The following is a 27542-nucleotide window of genomic DNA, read 5'->3' as shown; positions in this document are numbered from 1 at the left end:
AACAGAAGCTTTTTAAATCTAACTGTATATAGTAGCCCCTCAGAAAGTTACAACCTGCATTTTATAAAATATTTTCTCTATGAAGAATCTTTATCAGCTATACAAAATTCTGTACAGTTTGTATTCTGACGATAATATTGAGCTGTACTTGAATTCGCATTCTTAGCTAACAGTTGCCTGAGCACACATGCATACTCCACACAACCACTTAGTCTTCATCTTCATCTTCAACCTCTGCTCTTCTTCTGGTCCACTCTTCTTTGAGCCTGTTGGTCTGCTAGGACCTTCCTTCCCTGCTTTGCTTTGGCCCTTGGCACAGTATGCAGCTGTATTCTTCTCATACTTCTTAGCTTGACTCATTTCTCTTCATACAGTTGTTGATCTTTGACTCATTGTTCATACCGCATTTCACCCAGTTTCTTTGCAGTATCCCCAGTGGACAGGCCTGGGTGTTCACTTTGGTCTTTTTATCCCTCCTTGCCTTTATAATGGCTTTGCTTTCTTCATGTGTGATGGTAGATCTCCTCACAGCCATCTCTCAGCACTTCTGCTCTTCAGTCTTTAGTGCTCAGTGTGTTGAATCTGTTCTTGAGATGGTTTTTAGTTCAGGAGGGGTAAACTCAAGATTGTATATTGGTCCTCTTGAACTTGTTTTCATTTTCTTCAACTTCAGCTAGATTTTGCTTATGAGTAATTAATTACTGATCTGCTACTCCACAGTTAGCCCCTGGCCTTGTTCTGACTGCTGTTATTATACTTTTCCACTGTCTCTCTCCACAGATGTAGTCCTTTTGATGACTGTGTATTCCACCAGACGAGTTCCATGTGTATAGTTAACATTCATAGTGTTCTTTTTTTATTTTTTTAAGAACATATTTGCAATGAATATATCATTGATTGTGTACAATTCATTGATTGTGTACAATTTTGTGTTGTGATCTTGGCCTCATTTCTGTCATCAAGGCCATATTTTCCAGTTATCGACCCTTCTTTTTTAATTTCTAACCTTTAACATTCTAGCCACAGTATGTATGTATGTATGTGTATATACATATATGTGTATATATATATATATATATGTTTAGCCACAGTTTATTATGAGTGTGTCACAACTGCATCTTCTGTCAATTACAAAGTGCATTTCATAGAATTCCTCAATTCCTTAATTTTTGGCTATAGTGGCTGGTGAGTTTAGATTTTAGTGCTCATGTATTAACAGGTCTTCCTTTTATGTCTATGGATATTATCCTGTCACTGATAGCATTGTACTACAGGATAGATCTTGAAAAGTTCTTTTTGATGATGAATGCGACATCAGTCCTTTTCAATTTTTGATGATAAATGCCACACCATTCCTCTTCGTCATTCCTAGCACAGCAGATCATATGATTGTCTAATTTAAAAATGGCCAATATGAGTCCATCTCAGCTCACTAATGCCCAGAATATCAATCCTCCTTTGTTCCATTTCCTTTTTGACAACTTCTCATTTTCCAACTCATACTTTGTACATTCCACACCCCAAATATTAATGGGTGTGTACAGCTCTTTTTCCTCCTTTTGTGTTAAACCTCATCTTCAAAGGAAAGTCCTTCACTAGGTGAAGGCTTTACTCCATCCTTGTCATTACAGTAGACTCTACTTTGCAGATGTAACTCTTCCCCAGTTGTATTTTGAGTGCCTTCCAAATGGAAAGCCTCATCTTCTGGCCCTGTATTGGACAGTGTTCTGCTAATATTCTTAGGGTTTTCAAGGACCCATTATTTCAGAAACGTATGAGTAATCCTGCTTTTTAGTCTGGAAGCTCCAATGAAACCTGTCCCATGGGTGACTCCACTGGTGTTTTTGAAATACTGATGGCATAACTTCTGGCTTCACAACAACATACAGGCCAACACCATTACCAAGTCCCCTCATTAAGGGTCTGTGTACCTTACTTCATGGTCTTGCCCTTACAGGGATGCCATGCACCTTGCTTGCAAGCTGTCCTGTCCCTTGAGAGGCCACAAGCACCTTATTTGCATGTCCCACCAAGTCATTTGGTGAAAGTTACAAGGCCGTGATGTGTAAGGCCGTATAAAAGTGATGCATCTATCTGCAGCCTACATCTTGGCTTTTCTAGCTATGGTCCTTAGAGGTTAAATCCCTTTTCTTAATCATACCAGTTCAAAATAGCCATTAGCAATTAGTCTTGCAGCAGGCAAAGGCAAAGAGTACCCAGGGGTAAGATTACTCAGGTACCAGCCATTCAGGTGTGCTGCAGATAATTCATCTGATCTGTTTAGATTCTCAGAAAATGTTCTTGACTTTACTTTCTCAGACGTCTGATAAAATTTAATAGAAGATTATTCCCTTGTGCTGAGCTTTCCAAGTTATCAGCATAGCAAAATCTCTAAAAGGCTTTAGATTCATCCCATTGTACTTCAGTCCAACAGCTTCCCCCTTTGTCTGCCCTTTCATACTTATAGCTTTAACAGTTACAGCTTTAAAAAATCACAATCCTATTAACAATCAGTATTTGCAACTGAATTATAAAATCTTATAAAAATAATACTATGAAATCCCCTCATTAAGGGTCAATATACCTAACTTTATAGTCTCACCCTTACAGGGGTGCCAGGCACCCCTGTGAACACCGAATGAATTGGCAATATCATGATAAATGGAAAAAAATTTGAAATTGTCAACAATTTAATCTTGCTTGGATCTACACTCAACATCCTTGGCACCAGCGGTCAAGAAATAAAAAGTTGTTGTCAATGACCTCTCCAAAGTGATATAGAACTAGGGTATCAGTATAAAGACTAAAGTGTCCCTACTCTAAGCCATGATTTTTTTTCAATTGCTTGATAATCATCTGAAAGATGGACAATGACTAAGAATGACAGAAGAATTGATGCCTTTGAATTGTTGTGTTAGAGAGGAGTACTAAGTACTAACCTATGGTCAACCAAAAGAATATATAACTCTGTCCTGGAGAAAGTGCAACAATTGTGCTCCCTGGAAGCAAAGATAGCAAAGCTTCATTTCACAGACTTTGGTTATATTGTTAGGAAGGTCCAGTCCTTGGAAAAGGACATCATACTTGGGAAGGTGGAGTGTCAGTATAGGAGAAGATCCTTGACAAGATAGATTGACACAGTGACTGTAACAATGGGCTCAAGTATATCGAAATGTCACATGACGGAAGGATTCAGATCTGTTTTTCATAGGGTTGCTATGAATCATAGTCAACTTGATAGTGCATAATAATAGCATCAGCACCTTCTCCAATCCTCTCTTCCCCAAACTCATAAGGCCTTTATTTCCCTTCATTTAAGATAACCAATTTTTAAATTCCTCATCCCTATCAAACCAGTACTCTCAGGAGACAAGACATGTCCCTTGTTTTAAGGAATCCTGTTTCAGTTAGAACTTTGAGCATTTGCATCCATAAGCAAACTCTAAATCTACACCAAGCCTTCAAATGCAGCAATCTGTTGGGCTAGTGTATGAAGACTATCGATATATTCAGGGGTCTAGAGCTTTCTCCATTTTAGAACAACTAGTTCTTTCTCTCTGCCATCCCTAATGCTCACATGGGCTAAGTCAACAGGTAGCAGTGGAACATGTTCAAAGTCAGTCGATCCATCCATTGCTGTACCTTGTCTACTTTTCTCATCTTGGATTCAGGCGGTCTCTGCAAGTGAGCATCTAGGGTGTCTACTTTTCACCTCCCTTTAACTACTGAGTCTTGAAAGGGGGTTCTTCTGATTAGCACTGACATTTCCTTCTGTAATGAAATGCCATTTGGTCAAATTCCAAAATTCAAAACAGTAATTCCTCCCCATCAGTCCAAGTCCTCCCTTCAAATACAAATTCTTACTCTCTTGGCCATTCCAAGTGACTGCATGCCTTTTCAAATGCACGTTTTTCAATTTGAAAGATTCTGGTTGGGGCTCATGTTTTTCACTCAAGCTCTCACTACTCAATACACAGGGTTACTAAACTGAAACAAACAGCCTATATTTTCTTTCAGGCAAGTCCTTTTTTCCCTTTCAGCATACCAAATCAGATACTGTCTGACAGAGAGTAATAGGATTTCTGTTATCTGTGATCGTTTTAGATGCATAATACATTAAAATAAACACATAAATGGATTTACAGATTTTCCAGTTTTATTTTCTTCATACTTTGACTGTCTTCCCACTCACAAACCTATGACTTGGACCTCTGGCTTAGTGAAGCTAGAAGATTTTGGTCTTCCATTAGTCATCATATTTAAGTAGTCCAAATTTTACCGCAAGTCACTCAAGCAAGATATGTTTTTTTCTTGAATTACAACATAACACCACTTGCTTTCCTTTCAGCCATTACAAGTAACAACCAAAGTAACCATCTTTGCCCCTCCCTTCTTATGTGTTTCATGCTCCCATGAGTCCAGTCTAGAGCTATCGCAACAAATCCCACTTCTAACACCAACTATAAAAATGGCTTGGTGACACTATTGTCTTACCTCTTTGTCTAACTTCACAAGTGAGGAGGAGACTCCTTAGCATCAGCATCAAAAGAAGAAGGCTGACTGAACCCTGTTTTCATAGTTCCACCCAGTCATTTAGTTGCCATTAGAAGACCATGGTGAGAAAGGCCATGTAAAATTCAATCAATGCACCACAGTCTTTGATGGGGAGAGAAGCAAATAATGGAGTTTAAAGGCATCCGGCCCGACAGTGCCTCAGACTGAGGCCCAGGGATCACAATTATAGATTCAGAACCCCTGTGTATCCTTGACCATATTTTGAATTTTGTTATTAGTTGCATTGGATTAATTTCTATCTCATGACATCCCCAAGTATGCAGAGTAGAACATTCCATAGGGTTTTCCAGGCTGTGACCTTTCAGAAGCACGTTTCCAGACCTGTCTTCTAAGATGCCTCTGAGTGCATTTTACCTTTAGGTCAAGAAACACAACCTGACAGTTAATCTGACCACGTTCCGAGTGTGGTGTTATGCCTGTGAGAAGGAGGTGTTCCTGGATCAGCGGCTTGCGACCCTCCCACCAAGTTCTTCATCTAAGTTCTCAGAACAGGTAAGAGAGGTGCAGCGGGATCAGTTGGTCATTTATGAGACTGTGTTAGGAACTGTTGGTCTGTTGTTCCTGGTGTGGTCAAGAGACCGTGTGACTCAGGTATTTATGGTGCATAAGACATAGTCTGTTCCTGGATCACCCACATGCTTTGATGTCTTTGATATGGCCGTGCCAGCCCCAACTTGCTGAACCTCAACTAAAGTGAGTTTACTCTAATCCAAGGCTCTGTGAATGATAAGGGTGAAAGATTTCTAACGGTAGCCCTTTCCTTCATACAGCTCACAGGCAAAGCTTGGTGCACCAAAACAGGAGTCAGTGAGGGGAGCACAACTGGACAGCTGGTGGGGTTTTCTGGAGGATTTATTGAGAGTATAGATGCTTTCTGTACTTACAGAGGGGCTGCATGAAGTCACGGGTGATCACTGGCAATCCCAAAGCTAGAAATGAGTTTTGAGGGAATAATAAGCCAGCCAATAGTCACTACAACCTTTTTCTTTAGGAGGAGAACCTGGAAACCTGATTGTTTACATCAGTTACATAACAGTCCCTCAACATGTAAGAATGGGGTATGGCTGTCTAAGTGAGGGGCTTTTTGAGCTCACATGTCTGAAGGTCTCAGCCCAGTGCTTGCCCTCAGGGAATGGTTAATATGTCCTTGTCAGCACTTTCTAGTAGAGTGGACACTCCAGGGAGACCAGGACATTGCTCCCTACAGTATCTTTTCCACATTGTCACATAAGGTGCTCCATAAAGTGTTTATTAAATATATTTTATGAATATGGTAGATATTTATCACTTTAAAAAGTATTATAAAACAACATATACAATATCCTATTTTATCATGTAAATGTAATACATATAATATGCATAGTAAGTAAGTATATGCTATATGCCAGTAGCCTCTGTCTGTCTCTGACTCTCTGTTTCTCTGTCTCTGTCTCTGTCTCTCTCTCTATATATATATATAAATCTATTAATTGTTTACAGTGACTATCTCAAGAAAATTGGATTTCATAGGTTTTTGGTATTTTCCTCATCTATCTTTTCCTCTCATTTATTATAAGTGGAATTTATTGTTTTCACTCTTGTAAATAAAATACAAGTTAGGAAGTTCTGGAGCCAGGCCACCAGTCCGGTCTCAGTGTGGGCTGTGGAGTTGGGGGCTGGGTTTCTGTCCTCAAAGTATTTGACACTCATCCCTCTCCTTCGCACCCCTTATTTTTTCTCACTCTGGCTCTTTAACACAGGACTCTCCACCATCCGCTCACCCTTTGAAAGCTGTCCCTATCGCTGTGGCTGATGAAGGAGAATCTGAGTCGGAGGACGATGACCTGAAACCTCGAGGTAGCAGCCCCTAGAATGAAGGAAGAAGCTGTTGGGGCCTTGGCTAGGGACCGGGAAGCATTGGATCTTTGTGTCCTCACACTGGACCAGCATGGTTAAGGAAAGCTGGATGACAACATGTACAGGCATAGCAGCTCTGCTGTGAGTGCCACTAATCTGAATCTGAACTGAAGCCACCCAGCTGAGTCCAGGAGGCCTCTAAGTCCTAGTGCCCTCTGCCAGCTGTGTTCCCATGGACCAGCCAGCCCTCTACACCTTGGCCTTCTCATCTGGACATTGCAGACAGTGGACCAGGGAGGGTCAAGGGATCCATTCATATATTGATTTTACTCAGTTAATCATAACTTTTGTGGATAAGAACCACCTTAACTTACTGGAAAGATTCTAGAGTGAACCACCAGCCACCCGTGTCCTGCTTTGTTTGGGTCCCACGAGCTGAGGGCCATTGCCTCTTCCTGATCTTTAACAAGTGTCCTGACCAGAACAGGACCTCAGGCCTCCTGCCCTTTATGTGTTGTTTCCTAGGTCTCACAGGCATGAAGAACCTTGGGAACTCCTGCTACATGAATGCTGCCCTGCAGGCCTTATCCAACTGGTAGGTCAGCACCGCCTCAGGAAAGGGTGGGCTAGTGGGCTTCTGGCAAAGCCCCAGATGCACCAGCAACAACCCCTGGGCTGCTGGCACATATTGCCTGTGGTCGTGTGTATTTTTTTAAATCCCTAAAATTACTTGTGTCCTTTAATTTCTTGCCTACTGTCATTTACCTTAGGAAGATAATCAGAAATGTTGAGAATGTTGTTTACAGGATGCTTATTCTGTCACTGATTAGAAACAAGAAAGTGGCCAATTCATTGTAGTCCAGCCTTAACAGTGGAACAGAAATATACGGGGGAAGTTACGTTTAAAGCTGAGAAATATTAAAGTGGAAAGAAGTGCATAGTGTGATGATTAGATAAGATTTTATATGATACAACTCTTTTTTTTTTTTTCTTTTGAGAAAATTCCCATGTCCATCTAGGATAGCCTCTCAACCCCATGGATATTTATGCATAGAAAAATCTGGAAAGGTATTTCCCAAAATGTTCAGGGTAAGAGGGTTCTGGTAGCATAGTTCAGAGTGGTTTTCCTTAGGTGATAGAATTATGAGTGGCTTTTATAGTTTGCTTATCTGCATTTTCTAATTTTTTATATGAAGCATCCATTTCTTATCTAATAAGATCATATTTTAAAACATACCCTTGGGGAGTTCTGGTGGTGTAGTGGCAAGAAGCTGTACTGCAATCCCAGAGGTACGCGGTTCAAAGCCACCAGATGCTCTGCTGGAGAAGGCGGGGCAGTCTCCTCCTGTACCAGTCAGATCTGATTTGATGGTACACACACACACAAAAAGAATAAAGTAAAATTTTTTTTTTAAAAAAAGAGATAATTTAAAAAAGAAAAACAAAAACCACAACATGTACCCTTATGTGGGGAGTGAGGGAAACGCCTTAAGTTCTGAGAATGGATTCCAAGGAAGGTCTTGGTGAGAAGAGTAGGTGCTGTTTTCTCTTCTGTTTGGTACAGTAGCCTGGGCCACCACTCTTGGGGAATGCACATCTGACAGAGGGAATTGGGTCCTTTTGGTGATCTGTTGGCATTCTGTGTGTCCCTGCCATGAGCTCTAGGAAGTTTTCCTTCTCTGCTAGCCCTTTCTGAATGACACCATGTTCTTATCTGACCTCACTCCCTCTCCACAGCCCTCCTCTGACCCAGTTCTTCCTGGAGTGTGGAGGTCTGGTGCGTACAGACAAGAAGCCAGCCCTGTGCAAAAGTTACCAGAAGCTGGTCTCTGAGGTCTGGCACAAGAAACGGTGAGTGAGCACCTGGCTGAGGGCGGAGGTGTGGGGAGAGGGATTTATATCAGCCCTGTCCTGTTTAGTGAGTGCCTCCGTGGCCTTGCTCTGGAGCCAAGTGCTTCATAACCTGTGTAACATGTGCAGCAACACTCGATGCAACCTTACAGCCTATGTAACACTTACAGCAACTCTGTGGAGTGCAGATTGTAGGCAACCCTGTTTTAGAGATAAGAAATTGAGGTTCAGCGAGATTTTTAACATCCTGCTCAGAGTCATGTGGGCTGTAAAAAAATGGAGCTAGAATTTGAACCAAGTATTGATCCTCCTGGCCCAGAGATACATCATTCCAATCATGGTTCTTCACCACCACTATGACACCTGAGAGATACCCTGAAGTTGAGAGGGACACTCACTGGACTGGGCCGTCCAGCTCAGTGTGAAGTGCAACATGAAAGTCAAGAGCTTGGTTTGGATCTGTTCCTCAGGGAAAATTCAAAGTTGGGAATAGTTTACAGTACATGCATAGAAATATATTAAGTATAAAAGCAGATTGGAAAACAGTATAATAGAAAATAATTCCAGTTTTATAGGAAAATATCTTTTTTTATGCTCTTGTATATATGTGTTTGTATTTTTATAGAAAAATCTGGAAATCTTAAGGGTGGTTATCCCTGAGTGGTGGGATCAGTGCTGATATTTCTCAGAGGGTCGGGACTCCCAGTTTCAGCTCAGCTCCCCTGAGTCTGTTCCAGCCTCGCTGCCTGCCTGCCTGCTCACCTGCCTCTCACAAAATTGAGTGGCTTGGGACAGGCCACCAAGACTAACTAGTTTGGTCTTCCAACAGCCCAAGCTATGTGGTTCCCACCAGCCTATCTCATGGGATCAAGTTGGTCAACCCGATGTTCCGAGGTTATGCCCAGCAGGTACGCCATCTGAGCTGCCCAGGGGGACAAACTACGGTCTTTATCTGTGAGGCGTGGCTTTGGATCCAACAACAGCTAACCATGGCTAGGAGTGTCTTAAACGTCAGGCTTGCCCCCCTGGACATGGCACATGTCTGAGAATATTGGAGCCCCTCCACTCTGCTAAGGTACTTACTCCTCTTGTTCGCAGATGGGGAAACAGACTTGAAGAGCCAAGTCACTTGCCTGGATCATGTATTTGATAAATGGATGAGGGGAAATTTAATGGGCAGCGTGACTCCAGAGCTTGTTCCCTACATCCCTACACTGTGTGAGCACACAGCTTTCACATGCCTCCATCTATAGACAGAATTTAGTTCACTTTTATTACTTTTTAATCTATTGAAACCAAATATTTATCCTTTTTATTTTATATGTAATGGAACCAAGTTGAAGCAGAATGCATCCAGGTCTGTGCCTTAGCCCTGTGCTTAGCTGGCAGTTCCCGTGGTCTGAGTCCCTGCCCAGGTTTCAGGCTGGGTTCGGGGCAGCTGAGGCTGTCGGCTTGTCTTCCTGCTGAGTGAATGTGGGGCCGGATAGGGCACTGGTTATCTGAACGCCGTTTGTGGCTCTCTCCCTCTGCCCCTCCTCCCATCCCTTCTTGGGCATTTCTCTGTCTTTACCCTCAGTTGGGTCTGTCCAGTCTAAATGTTTGCTCCTTTCTGAGAAGCCCAACACTGCCTGGACACCTCCCTTTTTTTTTGAGAAGTCATAACACCCAGAGATTGAGATTCCACCACCTGCCATGATTAAGCAGTCACTATGTACGAGCCACCTAATAAGTGTGGCTCTGTTTCATCCTCCCAAAGTGTTCATAAAGCACATGGTCATCATCATACATGGTAGTAAGGAGCGAGGCTCAGAGAGGTAGTGCTGTTTTCCCAGGCCACACAGTCCTTAGTGGCAGGATGAGACGCAAGCCCACTGAGACCTACTCTCCCCACAACACTCCCTTCCCTCTGTGCACAGTGACTCCTTCTGGCCTTTGGCCCCTTGGTCTCTTGATGAGGCGCTGAGTGGGGACACTTGGAGCCAGGGCATCCATCTGTGGGACAGCCATCTGGACTTCAGGACAAGCATTCCTTTCTCTAGCTCTCGGACACAATTCAGGGAACATATTTAGTCTGAAATGTAGACCCAGTTGTGCCTTACTCTTAAAGGCCAGATATGCTGTCATGCTTCTGTGTATGGATTGGAATTTCGGCAATGGACACATAGTACTTTTGTTAAAGGGAAGAATCAGGAATTAATTAGATGGTGTATCAAAGACCTCCTCCTTAAAAGATTTTTTCAGTGCCCTGGACACAGTGCTCTCTTCTCCCCCCATCTCCCTAACTCAAGCAAGTGGTTAATTTATTTTCTCTTGATTTCTGGCATTTTACCTAAAGAAATCCATCCAGAGGGTCCCATTTTCTCTGCTACCACTCAGAAAACAAAGACCCTACTCCTGATTAGCTGGGTCTGGCTGCAGCAGGACACTGGCCCGCTGTCCAGGGGTCAGGAATTGTGATGGGGGCGGCTCCTGACTTCGGGGCCAGAGAGTCAGAGCAGGACTTGAATCCAAGTGCTCCTCCAGAGGCCCAGCCAGTACCCCCAAGTATCCCTGGTAGATGACTGGCAGTGGGTGACTGTGGTTGTGACTTTGTAGCCTTTCAGCCTACTCCTCTGTTGTGTGCCCTGGGCTGGGCTCGGTGGACAGATGTGTCCGGAGACCTCAGTGGGTTGGAGACAAGGTTGCAGAGTCAGAATAAAGACTGCATGACTCTGAGTTGAGCACCCGGCCAGCCTGTAGGTGGCAGTGTGGTGAGTCTCTCACAAGCGTGCAGGAAAGTTGGGGTTCTGCCTTGCCCCCAGCCTGAGTTTACTTCAGTATCGTGATGGCAGGGGAAGGCATGGGCACACACAGGCCACAGACAAGTGAGGGGTTGTAGGTGCTGGCAGAGCAGGGCGAGCCAGAGGTAGACTGGCAATTTGTGGGCCTACCTGCTAGGGAGAGCTGCTGGTGCGGAATTCAGCTCTGCCGCCCATTACACGGCTCTCAGCATCTCGGCATCGCCTCATCCTCCAGGTGCTCCTGCCTGCCTCTCCCGGCCTAGCCTGAGGAGCTCGTTCACTGCAGGATCTCACACGTCCTCTCAGCTCATGGAGTTATTTTTTTAAATTATTTGGTATTTATGTCAGTGAAGGTTTACAAATCACATTGATTTTTTTCATACAATCATTCATAGACTGTTTTATAACACTGACTACTTTTATTTCTTCTAATTGATTAATTACATCTAATAACCCCTTGCTGTTCTACCCTGAATTTGAAGCTGAGTTGCAAGTGGTTATGAGTATGAGCTTTGGAGTCAGATTTCAGTTCTGTTTCCAGCTCTGTTGCACAGAACTGGGTGCCCTGGAGGAGGTTCCCCAGCCCCTCTGAGCCTCAGTCTCCACCTCAGTAAAATGGGGCTGCACAGAACTATCTGGAGAGCGCTCTGCAGAGCTGGTTAGATCATGTGCCCTGGCACCCACAAGGGGCTCACTAGACACAGGTGGCCTGTGCAGGTCCCTCCTGTTGATGAAGCCTCTGGTTCCAGGACACCCAGGAGTTCCTGCGCTGCCTGATGGACCAGTTGCATGAGGAGCTCAAGGAGCCAGAGGTGGCCACGGTGGCACCAGTGACTGAGGCTCGGGACTCTGACTCAAGTGACATAGACGAGAAGCGGGAGGGCGACCGAAGCCCATCCGAGGATGAGTTCCTGTCCTGTGACTCAAGCAGTGACCGGGGTGAGGGTGACGGGCAGGGACGTGGTGGGGGTGGCTCTCAGGCCGAGACAGAGCTGCTGATCGCTGACGAGGCTGGCCGAGCCATCTCTGAGAAGGAGCGGATGAAGGACCGCAAGTTCTCCTGGGGCCAGCAGCGCTCAAACTCCGAGCAAGTGGATGAGGATGCTGATGTGGACACCGCCATGGCTCCCTTCGATGACCAGCCCATTGAGACGCTCCCTCCATCACCGCGTTCTGTCAGCCCCTGCCGGACGCCAGGTATCAGACAGGCGGGCCCCAGGGCTGCTGGGAGGAAGCACAGCAACTGGAGCAGCAGCCCCACTTGTCTGGCACCTACTGTGTGCAAGGCACCTCCACACAATAGCCCTCTCAGTCTTCCCGGCCACCCTGGAAGGTGGAGTCTACCACTAGACAGACCTTACAGGTGAGGACTTAGCCTCAGAGATGTCACTGGGATGGTGCTTAGCTGTAGGGCTGAAGCACGCAGACTCTGCCAACAGCCCTGAACCCTCTGCTGTGTGGACAACCCCATTCTGGCATGTTTGGGGCAGGAGACACCTGGGTTCAGGCTGGCATCACATTCCAAGCCTCTGGCAGACCCTCTTCCTGATCAGGCTGTGGAGCTGGTGTGGGAGCCCTGGCCTGACTGGATTGGCTGTCCTGGCCTCAGCATGTGCCTCTTTCTGTCCCCAGAGCCGGACAATGACGCCCACATACGCAGCTCTTCTCGCCCCTGCAGCCCTGTCCATAAGCTGTCTAGCACCCCACCTCGTGCGAGTCCTGTGAGGATGGGACCATCATATGTGCTCAAGAAAGGTTCGGAGGAGTGGGGCGGAGGGGTAGCCCACATGGTGTCTGCATGAGAGTTCTGGACTACAAGCAGAGATAGTGTCCATGGCCACCATTTTTAAGTCCTGGTTCCCAGGGCCTAGGCTGCATACTTCTTATAGTGATTCTTTGAATGTTCATAACGACACAAGGATGTGGTGGGAGTCCCATTTTACAGATGATAACACTGAGGCATGGAGAGGTGAATTGCAACCCCAGACACATGACTTAGATATTTGGCCCTATGTCCTGACAGAGGAACCCCAGTACCTGCCCTTACCCCAGACAGACAGGTGGAGGTTGGTTCTAGTCCCGTGCTGTACCCCCAGCCCAGGTCCTGACTGCCGTCAGCCGGAGGCGGAAGGAACAGCGCTACCGCAGTGTCATCTCAGACATCTTCGACGGCTCCATCCTCAGCCTCGTGCAGTGCCTCACCTGTGACCGAGTGCGTGTTTTGGGCATGAGGAGGGACTGCCAGGCTTCTGGCAGCCTCAGTGGTACTCCAGTTGGAGGTGGGTGGAGAGGTGCTGTGTCTGTAGTTCTTTCTATAAGGGGAGGAGCACCTGCAAGTCTCAGCTCTTGTGGCCTAGTGAGTAAGGTGTTGCTCTGCCAACCCAAAGGCACAAGATTCAAATCCATCAGCTGCTTCATGGCAGAAAGATGGGAAGTCTCCTTCCGTGAAATTTATAACCTTTGAAAATCTGCTAGAGGATCAGCTATGAGTCCATTCTGACTCCCTAAGTCACTACCAAGTGCAGCCCTTTCCTGTACACTGCCATCTGGTGGCTGGTGTTTGTGGTGCAGACGCTGTTCAGTCAGGACAGGGCAGGACTCTGAAAGGTGGAAACTAGGCTGACCCTCTGCCTCGTAGGTGTCCACCACAGTGGAGACATTCCAGGACCTTTCACTGCCCATTCCTGGTAAGGAGGACCTGGCCAAGCTCCACTCCGCCATCTACCAGAATGTGCCGGCCAAGTCCGGCACCTGTGGAGACAGCTACGCAGCACAGGGTTGGCTCGCCTTCATCATGGAGTATATTCGGAGGTGTGTCCACCTTCCTGCTCACGGGGCAAACAAGAGAGGCACTCGCCTGGTCTCCTGGCACTCATGTTCTGGGAAGGACACAGACTCTCCGCAAAGCACAGATTCTGGAAGGGGACTCAAGGCTGAAGGATGTGTTGAGTTAGCTAGTGAAGGTGGATTGGTTCCTTGGTTACACTGGGATTGTGGGGTAGGTCCCATCTCGAGCTGAAGGGTGAGCTTGTGGATGTGGAGGATGGGTGACAGCAGAGAGTGCCTGAGAGGCGATGAAGAGGGCAACAGAGAGTCAGCTCTGTCGAGCCCTCACTGCTGATGGGCGACATGACCGACACTTTATCAGCATTATGTTGGTGGCCCATACATACCAAGGAGGGGAGACACCGTGACCGTGAGTCCTCAGAGACAAGGAGAGTGAACGCAAGATGAAGTGAAGTTGCTCACGCTGCTGGCACCAGGGTTGACTCCTCACCTGTGCCCCGCCCACCCACTGTGCCACACTGCCTCTCCAGCTCAGCCAGGTCTTCCTGGGGCTCTCACCTAGGACATGGCAGCCCCCCTGCCACCCTTTTCCTCTCTCCATATAGGTTCGTGGTCTCTTGTACCCCCAGCTGGTTTTGGGGGCCTGTCGTGACCCTGGAGGACTGCCTTGCTGCCTTTTTTGCTGCTGATGAGCTAAAGGGTAAGTGGGTGGGGCTGGCCCAGGTGGGGTTGCTAGATCTCTCTGAAGGGTTCCAGGGGCTTTGCCTGGATCCTCATAGAAACACCCACAGACTACTCCTCAGGGAAAAATGTACACTGTAAGGTTTGTAATACAAGCCACCAGACTGTGCTTCAAAACTGGGCCAGGTGGCCAAATCCCCTCCACGCTGCCCCCTACATCTAGCCCTGAGGCCGCACGCTTTCCTGGCCCTCTCACCCCCTTGCGGCTCTGGGGAATCAGGCTTTACATGTTACCAGTTTGCCTCTATTTTGCCTTTCCTTGATTATGGATGTTGTTGTGTACAGTTAAGTTGGAACTGACCCATAGCAGACCCACCACAGCCAGTTTTCAGAGGCAGTAAATCAATCGCACAGGAGGAGATTGCCCGTCTTACTCCCGTGGAGCTTTCTTCCCCAAGTATTTGTACTTCATATTTGAAGTTCGTATTTCACGTTTTGAAAACTCCAGTTCCTGTTCTTTTCTTGTTTTTCTTTGAGTGTTTGGCTCCTGGTTAACCTTTGGAAATCATACATAAGAGATTTTAAAATGTATTGTCTGCAATATTGCATTTCTTACCTGCTTTACTTTTATTTGTGATATTCACGTATGAGTTCATGATGGTGATATTCAAGTAAGAGTTTTTAAGAGTGTATGGGCTCAAATGTGCCCGTTCCTCCTGGCTGTAGCTTCTACCTTTTGTGGTGGATGTTGTTGTTGTTGTTGTTATGTGCCATCAAGTCGCTTGCGACTCATAACGACCTTGTGTACAAGAGCCCTAAACACTGCTCTATCCTGTGCCAATCTCGCCGTCTCTAACACACTCATTCCCACCACCCCAATCACAGAATCGATCCACCTCATCGAGGGTCTTCCTCTCCTGTGCCGCCCCTCCACTCTCCCAAACATGATGTCTCTCTCCAAGTACCAGTCCCTCCTTGCAACATGACCAAAGTATGTCAGACGAAGCTTCAGAATCCTTGACTCCAAGGAGCACTCTGGCTTCACCCTCTCCAGGACAAACCTGTTTGTTCTCCTAGCAGCCCATGGTATATTCAACACTCTTCTCCAGCACCACAGCTCAAAGGCCTCATTTGTCTTTCTATCATCCCTAGTCCTGGTGGTGGATAACGAGGCTTTTTCATCTCTTTCGTTCTTCAATGGCTTTATTTTTAGGAACCTGTCATTCATTATGTTCACACCTCCTGATTCCAGCCCCTGTACCCCATTTCCTACCCTTACTAATCTTGGTCCCTTCATCTTACTACCTCAGGTGACAACATGTACAGCTGTGAGCGGTGTAAAAAGTGAGTCTGGGTCATTTCCCCAGCAGCTTCCCCACCCCTGGCCCCTGTGGCCCCTGCTCCACAGACCTGCCCGACTTCTCCCAGGGCCTCTCCCAGAAGGGACTGGGCTAGGTGGGCTCATCTGGCTTCTCTGATGCCCCCACCCAGAGCCTCTCCCCGAGTCCTTTCCTCCCCAGGTTGCGGAATGGAGTGAAGTACTGTAAAGTGCTCCGGCTGCCTGAGGTGAGCGAGCCCTCCTCCCTGCAGTCTCTGGCCCTTTAGGCTTTTCAGCCTCATGTCCTCCGGTGCAGACAGCTGGTGGGTGTGTGGAAAGGCCACTCCCCCTTCACTACGCATGAGCAGTCAGTTTCTGAGCCAGGGAGGCCCATGGAGACCCTGTAGATTTGGTGGGGAGTCCTCATGGAAAAGGGGTGTGATTTCTTTGGTAACTTGGGGTTCTTGTGTTTTGTGGCCCGAGCTTGTTCGTCATTTCTGCATGCTTGTAAGGGCTCATGGTGAGACTCTGTGACCATAGCAAGTAAAACAGCTGTGGCCACTGTTGGCAGCAGAGTTGGAGAAGTAGAGGCAGGTGGCTTGGTCAGGGCTCCCGGGGACGACCTGGCTGAGAGTGACCTGGATGGGAGATCTGAGGATGTTGTTGGCCGTGTAAGGGAGAGCAGAACAAGCAGGAATGAGCTTGTTCGAACCTGTCCTGTGGATGGAACAGAGTAAGAGTGGCCCACGGTGGCTTTCTCACGATGGTGCTAAGCAGGTTCGGACAACCTCTGTGAGGAAGGAGTTCAAGAGGAAGTGCCAACAAAGCTGGTTGTCAGAGTTCTTTTGCTGGCCAGTGGTGGAGGAAGGGTCGATGTCCTGAGGCGAGTCGCCCAGCATCAGGCCTGGACACCTGCCATGTGATGCAAGAGGGCCTGGGCAAGTCTCCCCTCTGTTTAGGCAGAGCAGGTGGGCTCTATCCCCGCATGCACCTGTGGTTAGCTCCAAGGTGGTGTCTTGGCCTTGGTGGCCAGGCTGTGAGTGGTTGAGGACACAACTTGGCAGTGGGCTGGTGGGGTCCCAGAGCTGCAGGTCTCAGAGTCCTTCCAGGCCCACCAGGGCGCTGAGGGCTCAGGGACTCAGCCAGCTTTGGGATGACCAGCGTCCTCCCCTGCCCCCTTAGATCCTGTGCATTCACCTGAAGCGCTTTCGGCATGAGGTGATGTACTCGTTCAAAATCAACAGCCACGTCTCCTTCCCCCTGGAGGGCCTTGACCTGCGCCCCTTCCTTGCCAAGGAGTGCATGTCACAAATCACCACCTACGACCTCCTCTCTGTCATCTGCCACCACGGCACCGCGGGCAGTAAGTCTGGCTGTCTACCTGCTTCCAGCACCCGCTGCCCAGCCACTAGGGTCCCTGTAACCGCCCTGCCCCTCCCTGGCAGGTGGACACTACATTGCTTACTGCCAGAACGTCATCAACGGGCAGTGGTATGAGTTCGACGACCAGTATGTCACCGAGGTCCATGAGACGGTGGTACAGAATGCTGAGGCCTACGTCCTCTTCTACAGGTGGGAGTGCTGGGGGCAGGGAGCACCTGGCGCCAGGAGGCTGAGGAGCAGTGACTGGGTCCTGATGCCCCCGCAGCCCGTGGCCCTGGGATCATGTGTGGCTGCACAGGGCTTTGCTCTGGGGTGGGGGTGTCTGTAGCAAGCTGGAGGGCTTTAAGCTGGGGGATGTAAGAATTGGGTTTTAAGAGAGAGCCCTCTAAATACTGTGGGATAAGTGGAAAAGGCCAGTGGCAAAAAGCGAAGATTGGGGTGTCAGCCATGGTCCTGGAGAGATGCAAGTGGTTGGAAGTAAGTCCTGGCCAGAGGGGCTGGAATTTGTTGAAGAAGTGGGCTTGTGGTGGCACTTGCACCAGCCGACCAAGGAAGAAATGAATAAGATGGAGATGCACCAGGGTGCGAGCCCGGCCTTGCCAGTGGCTGAATTCTCAGGTCTTGAGATCTCAGCGCTGAGGAAGGCGAGTGGGGAGGACAGAGGACACTTCTATCTGAGGCAGGTTTTGTTCCTGATGTCTGTTCTACACAGCTTGCCCGGGAGATAAGGGGAGTGTGTGTCTTAGTGAACAAGGGTCTGAAGTACACTAATTTACTGAGAAACTCGTTTGTAAAGACTAGTTAATTATTACTGCATTTTCTTACAAGAAAATATATTTTGGAAAACTATACATTGTCAATTAAAGTGCTTTTATGTAAAAAAAAAAAAAAAGAAGTGGGCTTGGGGGGGGTGCTGGGAGGGGCTGGGCTCAGGGTGAGCCCAGCTGCAGCAGCTCCCTCTGCCCTTCCCGACCCCTAATCCAGGAAGAGCAGCGAGGAGGCTGTGCGGGAGCGCCAGCAGGTGGTGTCACTGGCTGCCATGCGGGAGCCCAGCCTGCTGCGCTTCTACGTGTCCAGAGAATGGCTCAACAAGTTCAACACCTTCGCTGAGCCAGGGCCTATCACCAACCACACCTTCCTCTGCTCCCACGGAGGTGAGGGGGCCCCACGAGTCCCTGGGTGGCTGGGCGGAGGCATTGCCTCAGCCTCCAGCTCTCCCCCCTTGTGCTTTCTCCTCAGGCATCCCACCCAACAAATACCACTACATCGACGACCTGGTGGTGATCCTGCCCCAGAATGTCTGGGAGCACCTATACAACAGGTAAAGAGCCCTGGGCAGCCCAGGCCAGGAGGTCAGCTGGGCCAGAGTCGAGACCAGGCTCAGCTGATACCCATAAACCCACTCAGCCCCTCCCTCAGGCAGCAGGACAGCCTAGAACTGGCCCTGTCCAGAGGGCACTTCCTTTCCGGAAAGACAGTTGTGCCAATGGTGAAAGACACATCATTTGTATGAATCTAGTTGAGTCCTTTCAGTCACATGGGACAGAAAACTGGCGTAGGTAGAAGTGAACATGTTGGCTCATCCCATGAAAGTCCATGGTGCCGAGGCCTCTGATTGCCCTTTCCTCCCCTTTGGCCCTGGTGTGTCAGCCTGGGGCCAGGGCCTTCGCTGTGGCCTATGCACTTAACGTTCAAAGCCATCGAGGCCAAAAGTTCATGACTTTCCTGTTGCAGATCAGGCTGACTTGCCTCTCAACAGTCCAGACTGGTCATAGCCCCAGCCCAGCCCCATCACTCACTTGCTAGACAGTAGGATTTGCCACAGCCAAGGGTGTGGGCATCCAGGTTGAGAAAAAGCGAGGAAGTCCTTGTGACCCGTTCTCTGTGTAAGGAACTCACTGCATCTTGCTGCAGACTTCCTCCTGCCCTGTTGCCAGTGGCTGGGTCAGGACCGCACAGGGGCTGTATCCTCAGAGCCTGTGGGTCCTCTCAGACGTGGGTCACATACTCTCCTACCATCTGCAGCCTCCCTCTGCCATTGTCCTCGGGGTCTGGCCAGGGGAGCTGTCAGCCACCACAGCTCCTGCCACCTCCCTGCCTAGTAATCAGGAGAGGATGCACAAGAGCTCCTCCTGGCCTTGATCCCCTTGCAGACGGTCGTGACACACCTGCTCTGTGGCAGGTGCTCCACTTCGTGCTGTGGACGTGCTGGTGAACAGGTGCCTGTGCCCACTCCCGCGGTGCTGTCTCGTGAGGGAGACATGTGACAGCAGATGGGAAGGGCAGTGCCAGAGAAAGCCTCCTGGGGGGCCACGCCTGCTCTGAGGCCCTGAGGGGGAGCTGAGTAACCACGAGTAGTGTGCTTTCCCCCAGCAAGGGCCCAGACCTCAGGGCTTGTTTCTCTCCTCCCACGAGCACAGGTTTGGGGGTGGCCCCGCCGTGAACCATCTGTACGTGTGCTCCATCTGCCAGGTGGAGATAGAGGCTCTGGCCAAGCGTAGGAGGATGGAGATCGACACCTTTATCAAGGTGCTTTCAGCTTGGCATGGCGGCGGGGGTGGGGGTGGGGGAGCAGGCTCCTGCAGCTTCAGCTTAGGCCGGGTACACGGAGCATGTGTGGCCAGTCACCTATTTGTGAGAAGTGTTTTAGGGGAGAACAGAGTGGCTGGAGGTTTGACCAGATATTTGAGAGGATTTTTTTTACTGGCAGTTAATTAAGGTCCACGAACATGGTGAGCTATTAAATGGCAGTAAAAAGAGCATGTCCGAGTATAGAGGGGCTTTTCAGACCGGGCTTTGTGTTTTGGTATGAGGACCAGCCTGTGTGTTGTAGGATGCCCAGCAGCTTCCCTGGCTTCTTCCCACTAGATGCATGTGACAACCAAAATGATGTTAGGACATTGCCAAAGGGCCCACAGGGCAGGTTCACACGTAGCTGAGAACTACTTAACTATATAAACAAGTAGGAGAGATGAGGGGAGGAGAGGGGGAGAGAGAGGGAAAAAATGAAGGGAGAGGGGAAGAGAAAGAAGGAATGAGAAAAGCAGGTAAAAAGCAGATCCTTCGGTGTCCAGGCTGAATCTCCAAATCCTCCCCTTTCCCTACACCCCATCTGTCCAGTGCTGCTGTGTGTGAGGAGGGGCTTGGGGAAGTCAAATCTGCAGCTGTAGAGGTTGGGGACAGGGATGGAAAGAAAAGGCGGGCCGTTTGGAATCTGACCCTGCCTCTGTTCTCCCCATCTCCATCCACAGCTGAACAAGGCCTTTCAGGCCGAGGAGTCCCCCAGCGTCATCTACTGCATCAGCATGCAGTGGTTCCGCGAGTGGGAGGCCTTTGTGAAGGGGAAGGACAATGGTGAGTGCAGCAGAGCCCCTGGCACTGTGCCTGGCACCCACCCCCTGCCTTCATACTTGTGGGGGACGCCAGGTCACCGTCTCGGTGAGCAGAGCCAGGGGTCTGCTCCTCGTCCTTAGCTCTTTCTTGGTGTGAGCTAAAAAACACAAGTGCTCTTCCAGGTCAGGGTTTGGGACGTGGGGGTACACTGTCCCCTGTCCTGCCTTCCTGCCGAGTGGCTACCTGAGACTGTGAGGCTGTTGCTGCTCTGCCCCTCCCGTCTCTGTTCCCTGCGCAGGCTGGGGAAGCCCAGGACACCGCAGGACCCTCTCCTTTCACGAGTTTGTTACCCTAAATAATAAAGGACAGTTGATGGATTTCGGGCTCCCAGGAAGGATCCTTCTTTGGCTGTTTGCTCAGGTTTTTGCTTGGCGTGGGGACCGGCTCTGTCAGGAGGGGGTTTCTTGGGTTCTTACGCTCAGGCTTGGCAGAGCTGGATGTGCTGCTTGCCATTCGCACCAGCAAGTGCCTGGATGGAAGACGGCTCGCTGCGCTGAGGTTCCTGATCCATGGTGGAGCTGTCACCATTGTGTAAGGCAGTGGTCAAGGTGTGGCCTGAGGCTCCTGGCCCTCACTCGGCCCTTGGTTAGCCTGCTATGTGCTCCACAGACCATTACCTGCCCTGTGTCAGCCTGAGTCAGCCTTAGGGCAGTTCTCCCCCTGTGCAGCTGCCGCAGATCAGATGAGATCCTGTGTGCTCAGTGCCCAGTGCCAAAGCATGCACAAGGGGATTCAGCGAGGACAGCCACTGTCAGAGATGAGGGCTTTGCCCACCTGGCACTGGCACTGGCCCACAGTAGCTCTCAACACAAACTCAGCGTTGTTGAATTGGAGCCAAGTCATAGCTGACTGTCCCCTGGGTTTCTGAGGAGGTCATCACTGGGGTAAATGAACCACCAGAGAGGCATGGCCTTTGGGTCAGCAGCACAGGAAGACCGTCTGGTGGGGAGTGGAACAACCAGCTCCCCCTGGTCCTTAGATGATGATTTGGTGTCCCGGCCCCTCACTGGCTTTTTTTTCGAAAGGTAAAAAGGAAAGATAGATTTATTAGAAAGGTACATCCCAAACCGATGACATACATCCCTCCTTGAAAGGAAATACGGAGGAGAGGCCCCGGCTCCTCACTGTTAATGGCTTCACTCTGATCTTCTGGCCTGGGTCCCTTGAGTCTCTTTGGGACCTCAGGTCATCCCTTGAGAACCCCTCTGTTACCTGAGGAGAGCAGAGGACCATCGGAGGCAGGACTAGTGAGGTTTCTCCTTCTGGAGGGGTCATGTGGTGCTAAGCTGCTATTCCACTGTGTTGCATCTATTCCAGAGCCCCCTGGGCCCATCGACAATAGCAGGATCGTGCAGATCAAGGGAAGTGGCCATATCCAGCTGAAGCAGGGTGAGTCTTGCCAGACTGGGACCGCAGCCCCCCAGGTCGAGCAGGCCACCCCCTGCCTCCCATCCCTGGCCGCCAGGCTACTGCCCCCCCTCCCCATGGTCTCCCAGGAGTTGCTGTTTATCATTGGGCTGAGATGTCTGCCTGGGCTCAGTCCAGGGGACTGAGCACACAGCCAGAAGTGCTAGGCCTCTGTGCAGGGCCTCAGCCCCTGCCTCCTCTGATGTCCTCCACGGCTTTGCCTGCCCTGCCCTTTATGTTAACCCACCTTCTGGGATAAAAAGGATGACTGCTGCAGAGGAACCCTCTTGAGTCTTTCGCAGAACAGATGTTTCTCTGGGAAATCCTGAGGGTTTGACCCCTTTTCCCACCAAGCCCTCGGTCCCATCTCCCTCTGGGCCTGGCCCTCCTGGAGCCCTCTGGTGTGTCTCCCATGCACACAGGCGCAGACTATGGACAAATCTCCGAGGAGACCTGGACCTACCTGAACACACTGTATGGAGGCGGCCCTGAGATCGCCATCCGACAGAGCGTGGCTCAGCTCCCAGACCCTGAGAACTTACATGGGGAGCAAAAAATCGAAGCCGAGACCCGGGCCGTGTGACTTGGGGGGCCACTCTGTGAGTCCTCCCCATCTGGGTCCCTCAGCAGACTTGTGAGTCCTCTCGTCCCTCTCCAGAGACCCTCTGTGTCCCTGTGGGTATCAGAAGAGGGCAGCCTTGCACATCCTTTCCATCAGGCCACTCCAAAGAACCCTGTGTGGATCCCACTCTCCTGAGCAAACACGGTGTCCCCACAGGCCCCGCATCTGCTCCTCCTCCCTGCTGGGGTGTGTTGATACCCCAGAAGAGAGGCCGTAGACCCAGAACCCCATGTGTAAAGAGGCAGGAAGGTTTGGGTTCACAGTGAGTAATGCTGCAACTAGGAAATATACTAACTTCAGGCTTGTTTAAAAGACCAAGACTCTGTGATGTTATTTGGGGTCTTTGTCCTGGCTGTGCACAGATGAGTTACTGTCATTGTTGTGTCCCCCCAAACCTGCCCTCTCACTTGCTTGGGCCCAGCTTTTGCCCCTTGGAGCCTTAGGCCTGTGGTCTCCTGGGCTTGGGGCCTGCGGCTGCCCCACATCTGTCAGAGGCTGTGCCCTTGAAACAGAGGTGCAGGGTTTGGCCGCAGCTTCACAGAGACTTCGTGCGGTGCACTGTGTAAGGCTCCTTAGAGGTGCGCCGAGGCAGACTGTGGAATGGATGCCGAGTAGTGGGACACTGGACAGTGAGGGTGCTCACACTTGTCACCAGAGCTGGCTCTTCCCTGGCACTCCTGCTACTTTTGAAGCCTGGCTGGGCTCCTCTCAGAAACACTGGACTTGCTCCCCACTGGCAGATGAGCAACTTGAATTCTGATGATACGGACCATTCCTGGAGGTAGCTGGTTCTTCTCCTGTCCTGTGCTGCATTCCCCAGGATTGGCTGTGATCCGCCTCACAGTCCAGAGACGCGGCATTGTGGGCTATTTGCTGCACCCTCGGGAGGGCGCAGGGTGATGAAGTAGAAATACCTCACTGTGGCTGTAGTTCGCTGTCCGAGCAGCGTCCCTGAAGGCTGACACAGAGGAAACACCTTCTCCTTCCGCAGCACGTGGCGCTGTGCCCAGCCCTCACCTCAGGCCGCTGGCCCACCTTTGTCTCCAGGAGTGTCTGCTGGATGCCGAGCAGGGCCATTGCCAGGCACTGGGACCAGAGGTCAAACACACCGAGCATTTGCGCTTGCTTCTGGAGGCACAACAGCTTTCAGATGAAAAACGAGAGGGAGAAGCTCACCTTGTCAGGTTCAGAGCAAGTGGGATATGCGAAAGGGGTCCTGAGACCAAACCCCCAAACTACTGTGGCCTTCAGTCTCCACAGAAGCCTGTATCAGTGGGAATCCAGCAGGCAGTTCTAGCCAGGGCCTGACGCCTCTCACAACATGTTGCTGTCCACTTCTGTTACGTTGACGTACCTGGATCTTGTTCCTTCCCCACGGGGGCAGCATGTTGATCCAAGAACATGCCACCACTGGAGTTTCTTGATGTTTGCTGCTGTCTTCTGAAAGCTGCTGTTGCAGCGAGCGGCGACCTCCTGCAGAGCCTCCGCGGCTGCACGCAGACTGTCTGGGCTGTTGATCCTGCTGTACAGATTGTAATCTCACCCCCCGTTGATGTGTTGACGTGGTCTGGTGTGTGTTCAGAATGTCGTAATAAATGCATATGCCTTCCCCACGCCCACGCTGCTGTCTCTGCCTTCATTGCCCTTAACTGTGTTACTGAAGGGGAAACGGAAGCTTGCTGCTCCAATCGAGGCATGGCCCTTGCGGGCTGCATGGAGCCACGGCAATTAACATTACAAACGACTGTCTCCAGAAAGAGGCTTACACACTTTCTGCAACCTGAGGCCTGGTTGTGTGGAAGAGTGAGGGGATGGAAGAAGAGACTGGAGCCATGTCATCCACCTGCCCATGAGTTTCTTTTCCTTGAACCAGACCCAGACCCAGAGAAGGGTGTGGTCAGGAGTCGAGGCCAGTGCATCCCAAAGGCTGGTCCAGTCACACCTCCACCTCCCCGCATGCACACATTGACAGGACCCTACAGGCCCTTCTCTGGGGGCCACTCAGAGTCGCTACAGCCATGATGATGCTGTCTGCCCCCAGGCCTGGTCGAGGGCAGAAATTGGTGACTCAGGAGCCTGGCCCGCCCCACGCCCTGCTCTCTAGAACAGGCTTTTCTCTGCTAAGCCAAGGTTGCCCTCACCACCTCTCAGTTCCGAGTTTCAGCTCCGGGAATGCTCTGCTGTTCAGTGTTGCTTGTTTTATAATCAAAGCAGAGGAAGAGGGCAGCGAGTGTGAGGATGGCACAGGGCCACAAGGCCGCTGTGAGTCAGGGCCAGCTCAGTGGGGGCTGCCCGTTAGCTAGTCCCTGGGTGGTTTGGTTCCGGTTTTTCTTTTTTTGGGTATTTTGGGAGTGATAAGAGCCTGAGAATTTTATATATGATTTTAAAAATATTTCCTTGTGAAATCCATCATCTGATAGTGTACAGAAACCTGTTCAACATAAAGAATGATGAACTGGGGACAGACCCACCTCACCCAGGAAGGGGACATTTCCAGGCCCCAAGAAACAGCCTCGGGGTTCCCCTCTGCTCCCTGTCCCACCCAACAGGGGAGTCCCTCACCTACATTTAACCCACCCCTCACTTTTCTTCACAGTTTCATCACATAGCGGTACTTACCCCAAAGTAGTATTTTCAGCCTTGCTCATATTTGGGTGTTATGTACATTGAATTCTACAGTATTTACTTGGTGATTTACTCTTGTTCAACACAGAAGGTGAAATGAAGAAGTTTCATATTGTGGATTGATATATTTGAACTTTGGAGATAGATGCTTATTAATTGTGTCTCAGGGAGGTGGGCGAGAATATGGGTGTTGATTTACCTGTAGCACCTCCAAATGTTTCATTTATCATTTTCTCTTGAAGTATCAGGCTCTTAGGGGCTTGTTAAAATTCAGGTGCAGGAATCTGGAGACAAAACATGAGTCTGGTTTTGCCTCACAGACCAAGTTGCCGACAGGAAATGGTCTGGCCAGCAGAGGCCAGGGGCCTTCTGACTGAACTGTCCCCACAGTTGGCCAGGCATGAGAGTTCCTCCAGCAACAGCCTCCTTACAGGAGCCAGAGTCCCACCCCAACCCCTGGCTGGTCAGAGCTGTCAGTGGGCCCTGTGGCCACACCTTAGCCTGCCCAGCACCCCGCTTCAGGATGCAGCCACCCATCATGTGCCGTTTTCGTCTTCTGTTCTGTTTTAAATTCGGGGGAAACACATTATCCTGAGAGCCTTACATTATTTCATCTCATGCACCAGAGAGCCTTTGGGAAGTACTTGATGCTTGGAATGTTCTTTCTAGCTCTTCTCCCTGTTCTCATTTTTCTGGTGGCAAAGAGATTGTGTCCATTAGGGCAAGGCAAACTGTTGCTTTGAAGAAGTGATTGAGAAAAGCTCTGAGAGAGAGTAACGGGTGTTTCGGACAAATTGGGTTCTGAGAAGCCATGCCAGGCTGCTCGCTGTGGGGCAGGTAGGGGGCCGGGACTGGGCAGGGTGTGTACAGGCCTCTGCGGGGCTTGGCTCACCTCAGCGAGGCCTGTGGCGCAGGACCTGCCCTGCTCAGTGCCGGAGGCACCTCGAGGCTGCTTCCTCACCCGCCTGGCTGCCGGAGCTTAGGCGAGAAGTCATCCCCATGAACACTTCCACCTGCAGCTTCTTTTTTTTTTTATTAACAACAATTTATTCATTTTGTATTACAGGATAGAGGGGAGCAACAGGGGCAATTCCTGTGGCCCCCTCAGTGAAAATAAGTATCTTTATATAAATAAATACCCTCTTTACAATACCCCTAGAATCCCAGGGCACACCAAGGTTACTGGAACATTCTAACAGCTGCAGAGTATAGAAGACCACGCTGTTTTTAACAAATGCCCCGCGTCCACTGTGGCTAGTTACCCATTCCTCTCCAGCTCCCTTTCGCCCAAGTGCCTGTTCTAAAAAGCATGACCTAAAAAAAAAAAAATAAAAAGCATGACCTCTGCCCTCTGCGCCCACCCCAGGCTGCTTTCAGGCAAGGGTCCCATGTCCCTTGTGGCAATGGAGGAAGGGCAGGCCAGGCCAGTGAGGAATTAAGAGTCTTTATTGGGCTCAGACCAGGAGACCATTGCTCTTGAGGACCTCTGTGTACTTGCTGATCCTCTTCTCCAGGATTTTCTCTGCCTGTTTTCGTAGTCTCATGATCTGCTTCTTCTTCCGGTAATGCATCTTGGCCTTCTCTTTCCTCTTCTCCTCCAGGGTGGCCGTCACTGCCTGGTACTTCCAGCCCACCTCGTGAGCTAGGCGGCCCAGGTAGGCAAACTGAGGGGACAGGGTGTCACGTGTGAGGAGAGACGGGTACCCTGCCAGGTTTCACATCCCAGAGCTTCAGCAACCACACTGGAGGATCCCATGACCTTTTCTTAGAAGTCACCCTTGAACCCTCCTTCTGGCTGGCCCCTTAGTTCCGACAACATAGGCACTGGAGAGGCTTTCTCAGTTTCTACTATACCCTTGTCTAGAGATGTCTCAGCTGGCTGGGGTTCATTTAAGTGGATGCCACTGACCATACCACTTGGGCAGAGATACAAGTCTTGAAATGAGCCCTACCAAGAGCTCCACGTACCCCTGGGCAAGCTGCTCCTGACACGGTGACTGCTCCCACCAGTTTGCAGCCTCTGATTTCCTCTCGGGTCTCAGATTATGGCTCCCCTTGGGGAGGGACAGCATGGCCAGAAGGGAGAAGGTTCTCCTCCCATCTGGACAGCTGTGCAGAGCCAAGGACCTGATCCCTCACTGCTTGGGACACCTGGGCAGCAGTTTCCCACAGTCTGCTCCCTCCCTCAGGGGGGACCCACACCGTTCATGCTTTGTGGCAGCAATTCAAGTTTTGATTTCACAATTTGAGATTCCCCTGTCCTTTGAAAAAAGAAGATGGGTCA

General features: G+C 49.9%; 1 protein-coding gene across 2 annotated transcripts in view; it reads left to right on the top strand.

Annotated features, from left to right (window-relative positions):
* USP20 (ubiquitin specific peptidase 20) overlaps positions 1-22610 on the top strand; it is a 30150-nt gene extending 7540 nt beyond the window's left edge. Inside the window, exons 4-23 of one of the 2 annotated variants that reach the window (XM_006892461.1) lie at positions 4942-5067; positions 6315-6411; positions 6937-7006; positions 8149-8262; positions 9092-9170; positions 11792-12239; positions 12675-12797; positions 13139-13254; positions 13681-13853; positions 14435-14529; positions 15821-15854; positions 16031-16076; positions 17011-17191; positions 17274-17400; positions 18196-18365; positions 18451-18532; positions 19632-19740; positions 20463-20565; positions 21922-21993; positions 22434-22610. In XM_006892461.1, coding sequence (XP_006892523.1) covers positions 6948-7006; positions 8149-8262; positions 9092-9170; positions 11792-12239; positions 12675-12797; positions 13139-13254; positions 13681-13853; positions 14435-14529; positions 15821-15854; positions 16031-16076; positions 17011-17191; positions 17274-17400; positions 18196-18365; positions 18451-18532; positions 19632-19740; positions 20463-20565; positions 21922-21993; positions 22434-22594 — 2292 coding nt within the window. In that variant the 5' untranslated portion in view covers positions 4942-5067; positions 6315-6411; positions 6937-6947 and the 3' untranslated portion in view covers positions 22595-22610. Of the gene's footprint in view, positions 1-4935; positions 5068-6314; positions 6412-6936; positions 7007-8148; positions 8263-9091; positions 9171-11791; positions 12240-12674; positions 12798-13138; positions 13255-13680; positions 13854-14434; positions 14530-15820; positions 15855-16030; positions 16077-17010; positions 17192-17273; positions 17401-18195; positions 18366-18450; positions 18533-19631; positions 19741-20462; positions 20566-21921; positions 21994-22433 lie in introns of both variants that reach the window. The other variant, XM_006892462.1, reaches the window with a different exon arrangement.
* Positions 22611-27542: the final 4932 nt, after the last annotated feature.

Source organism: Elephantulus edwardii, unplaced genomic scaffold (genome assembly GCF_000299155.1).
Source record: "Elephantulus edwardii isolate Elephantulus edwardi_28Jun2011 unplaced genomic scaffold, EleEdw1.0 scaffold00116, whole genome shotgun sequence".
In the NCBI taxonomy this organism is placed as follows: Eukaryota; Metazoa; Chordata; class Mammalia; order Macroscelidea; family Macroscelididae; genus Elephantulus; species Elephantulus edwardii.
The sequence above is the reverse complement of the archived record's forward strand: the minus strand, read 5'-3'. Positions and strand labels throughout refer to the sequence as shown.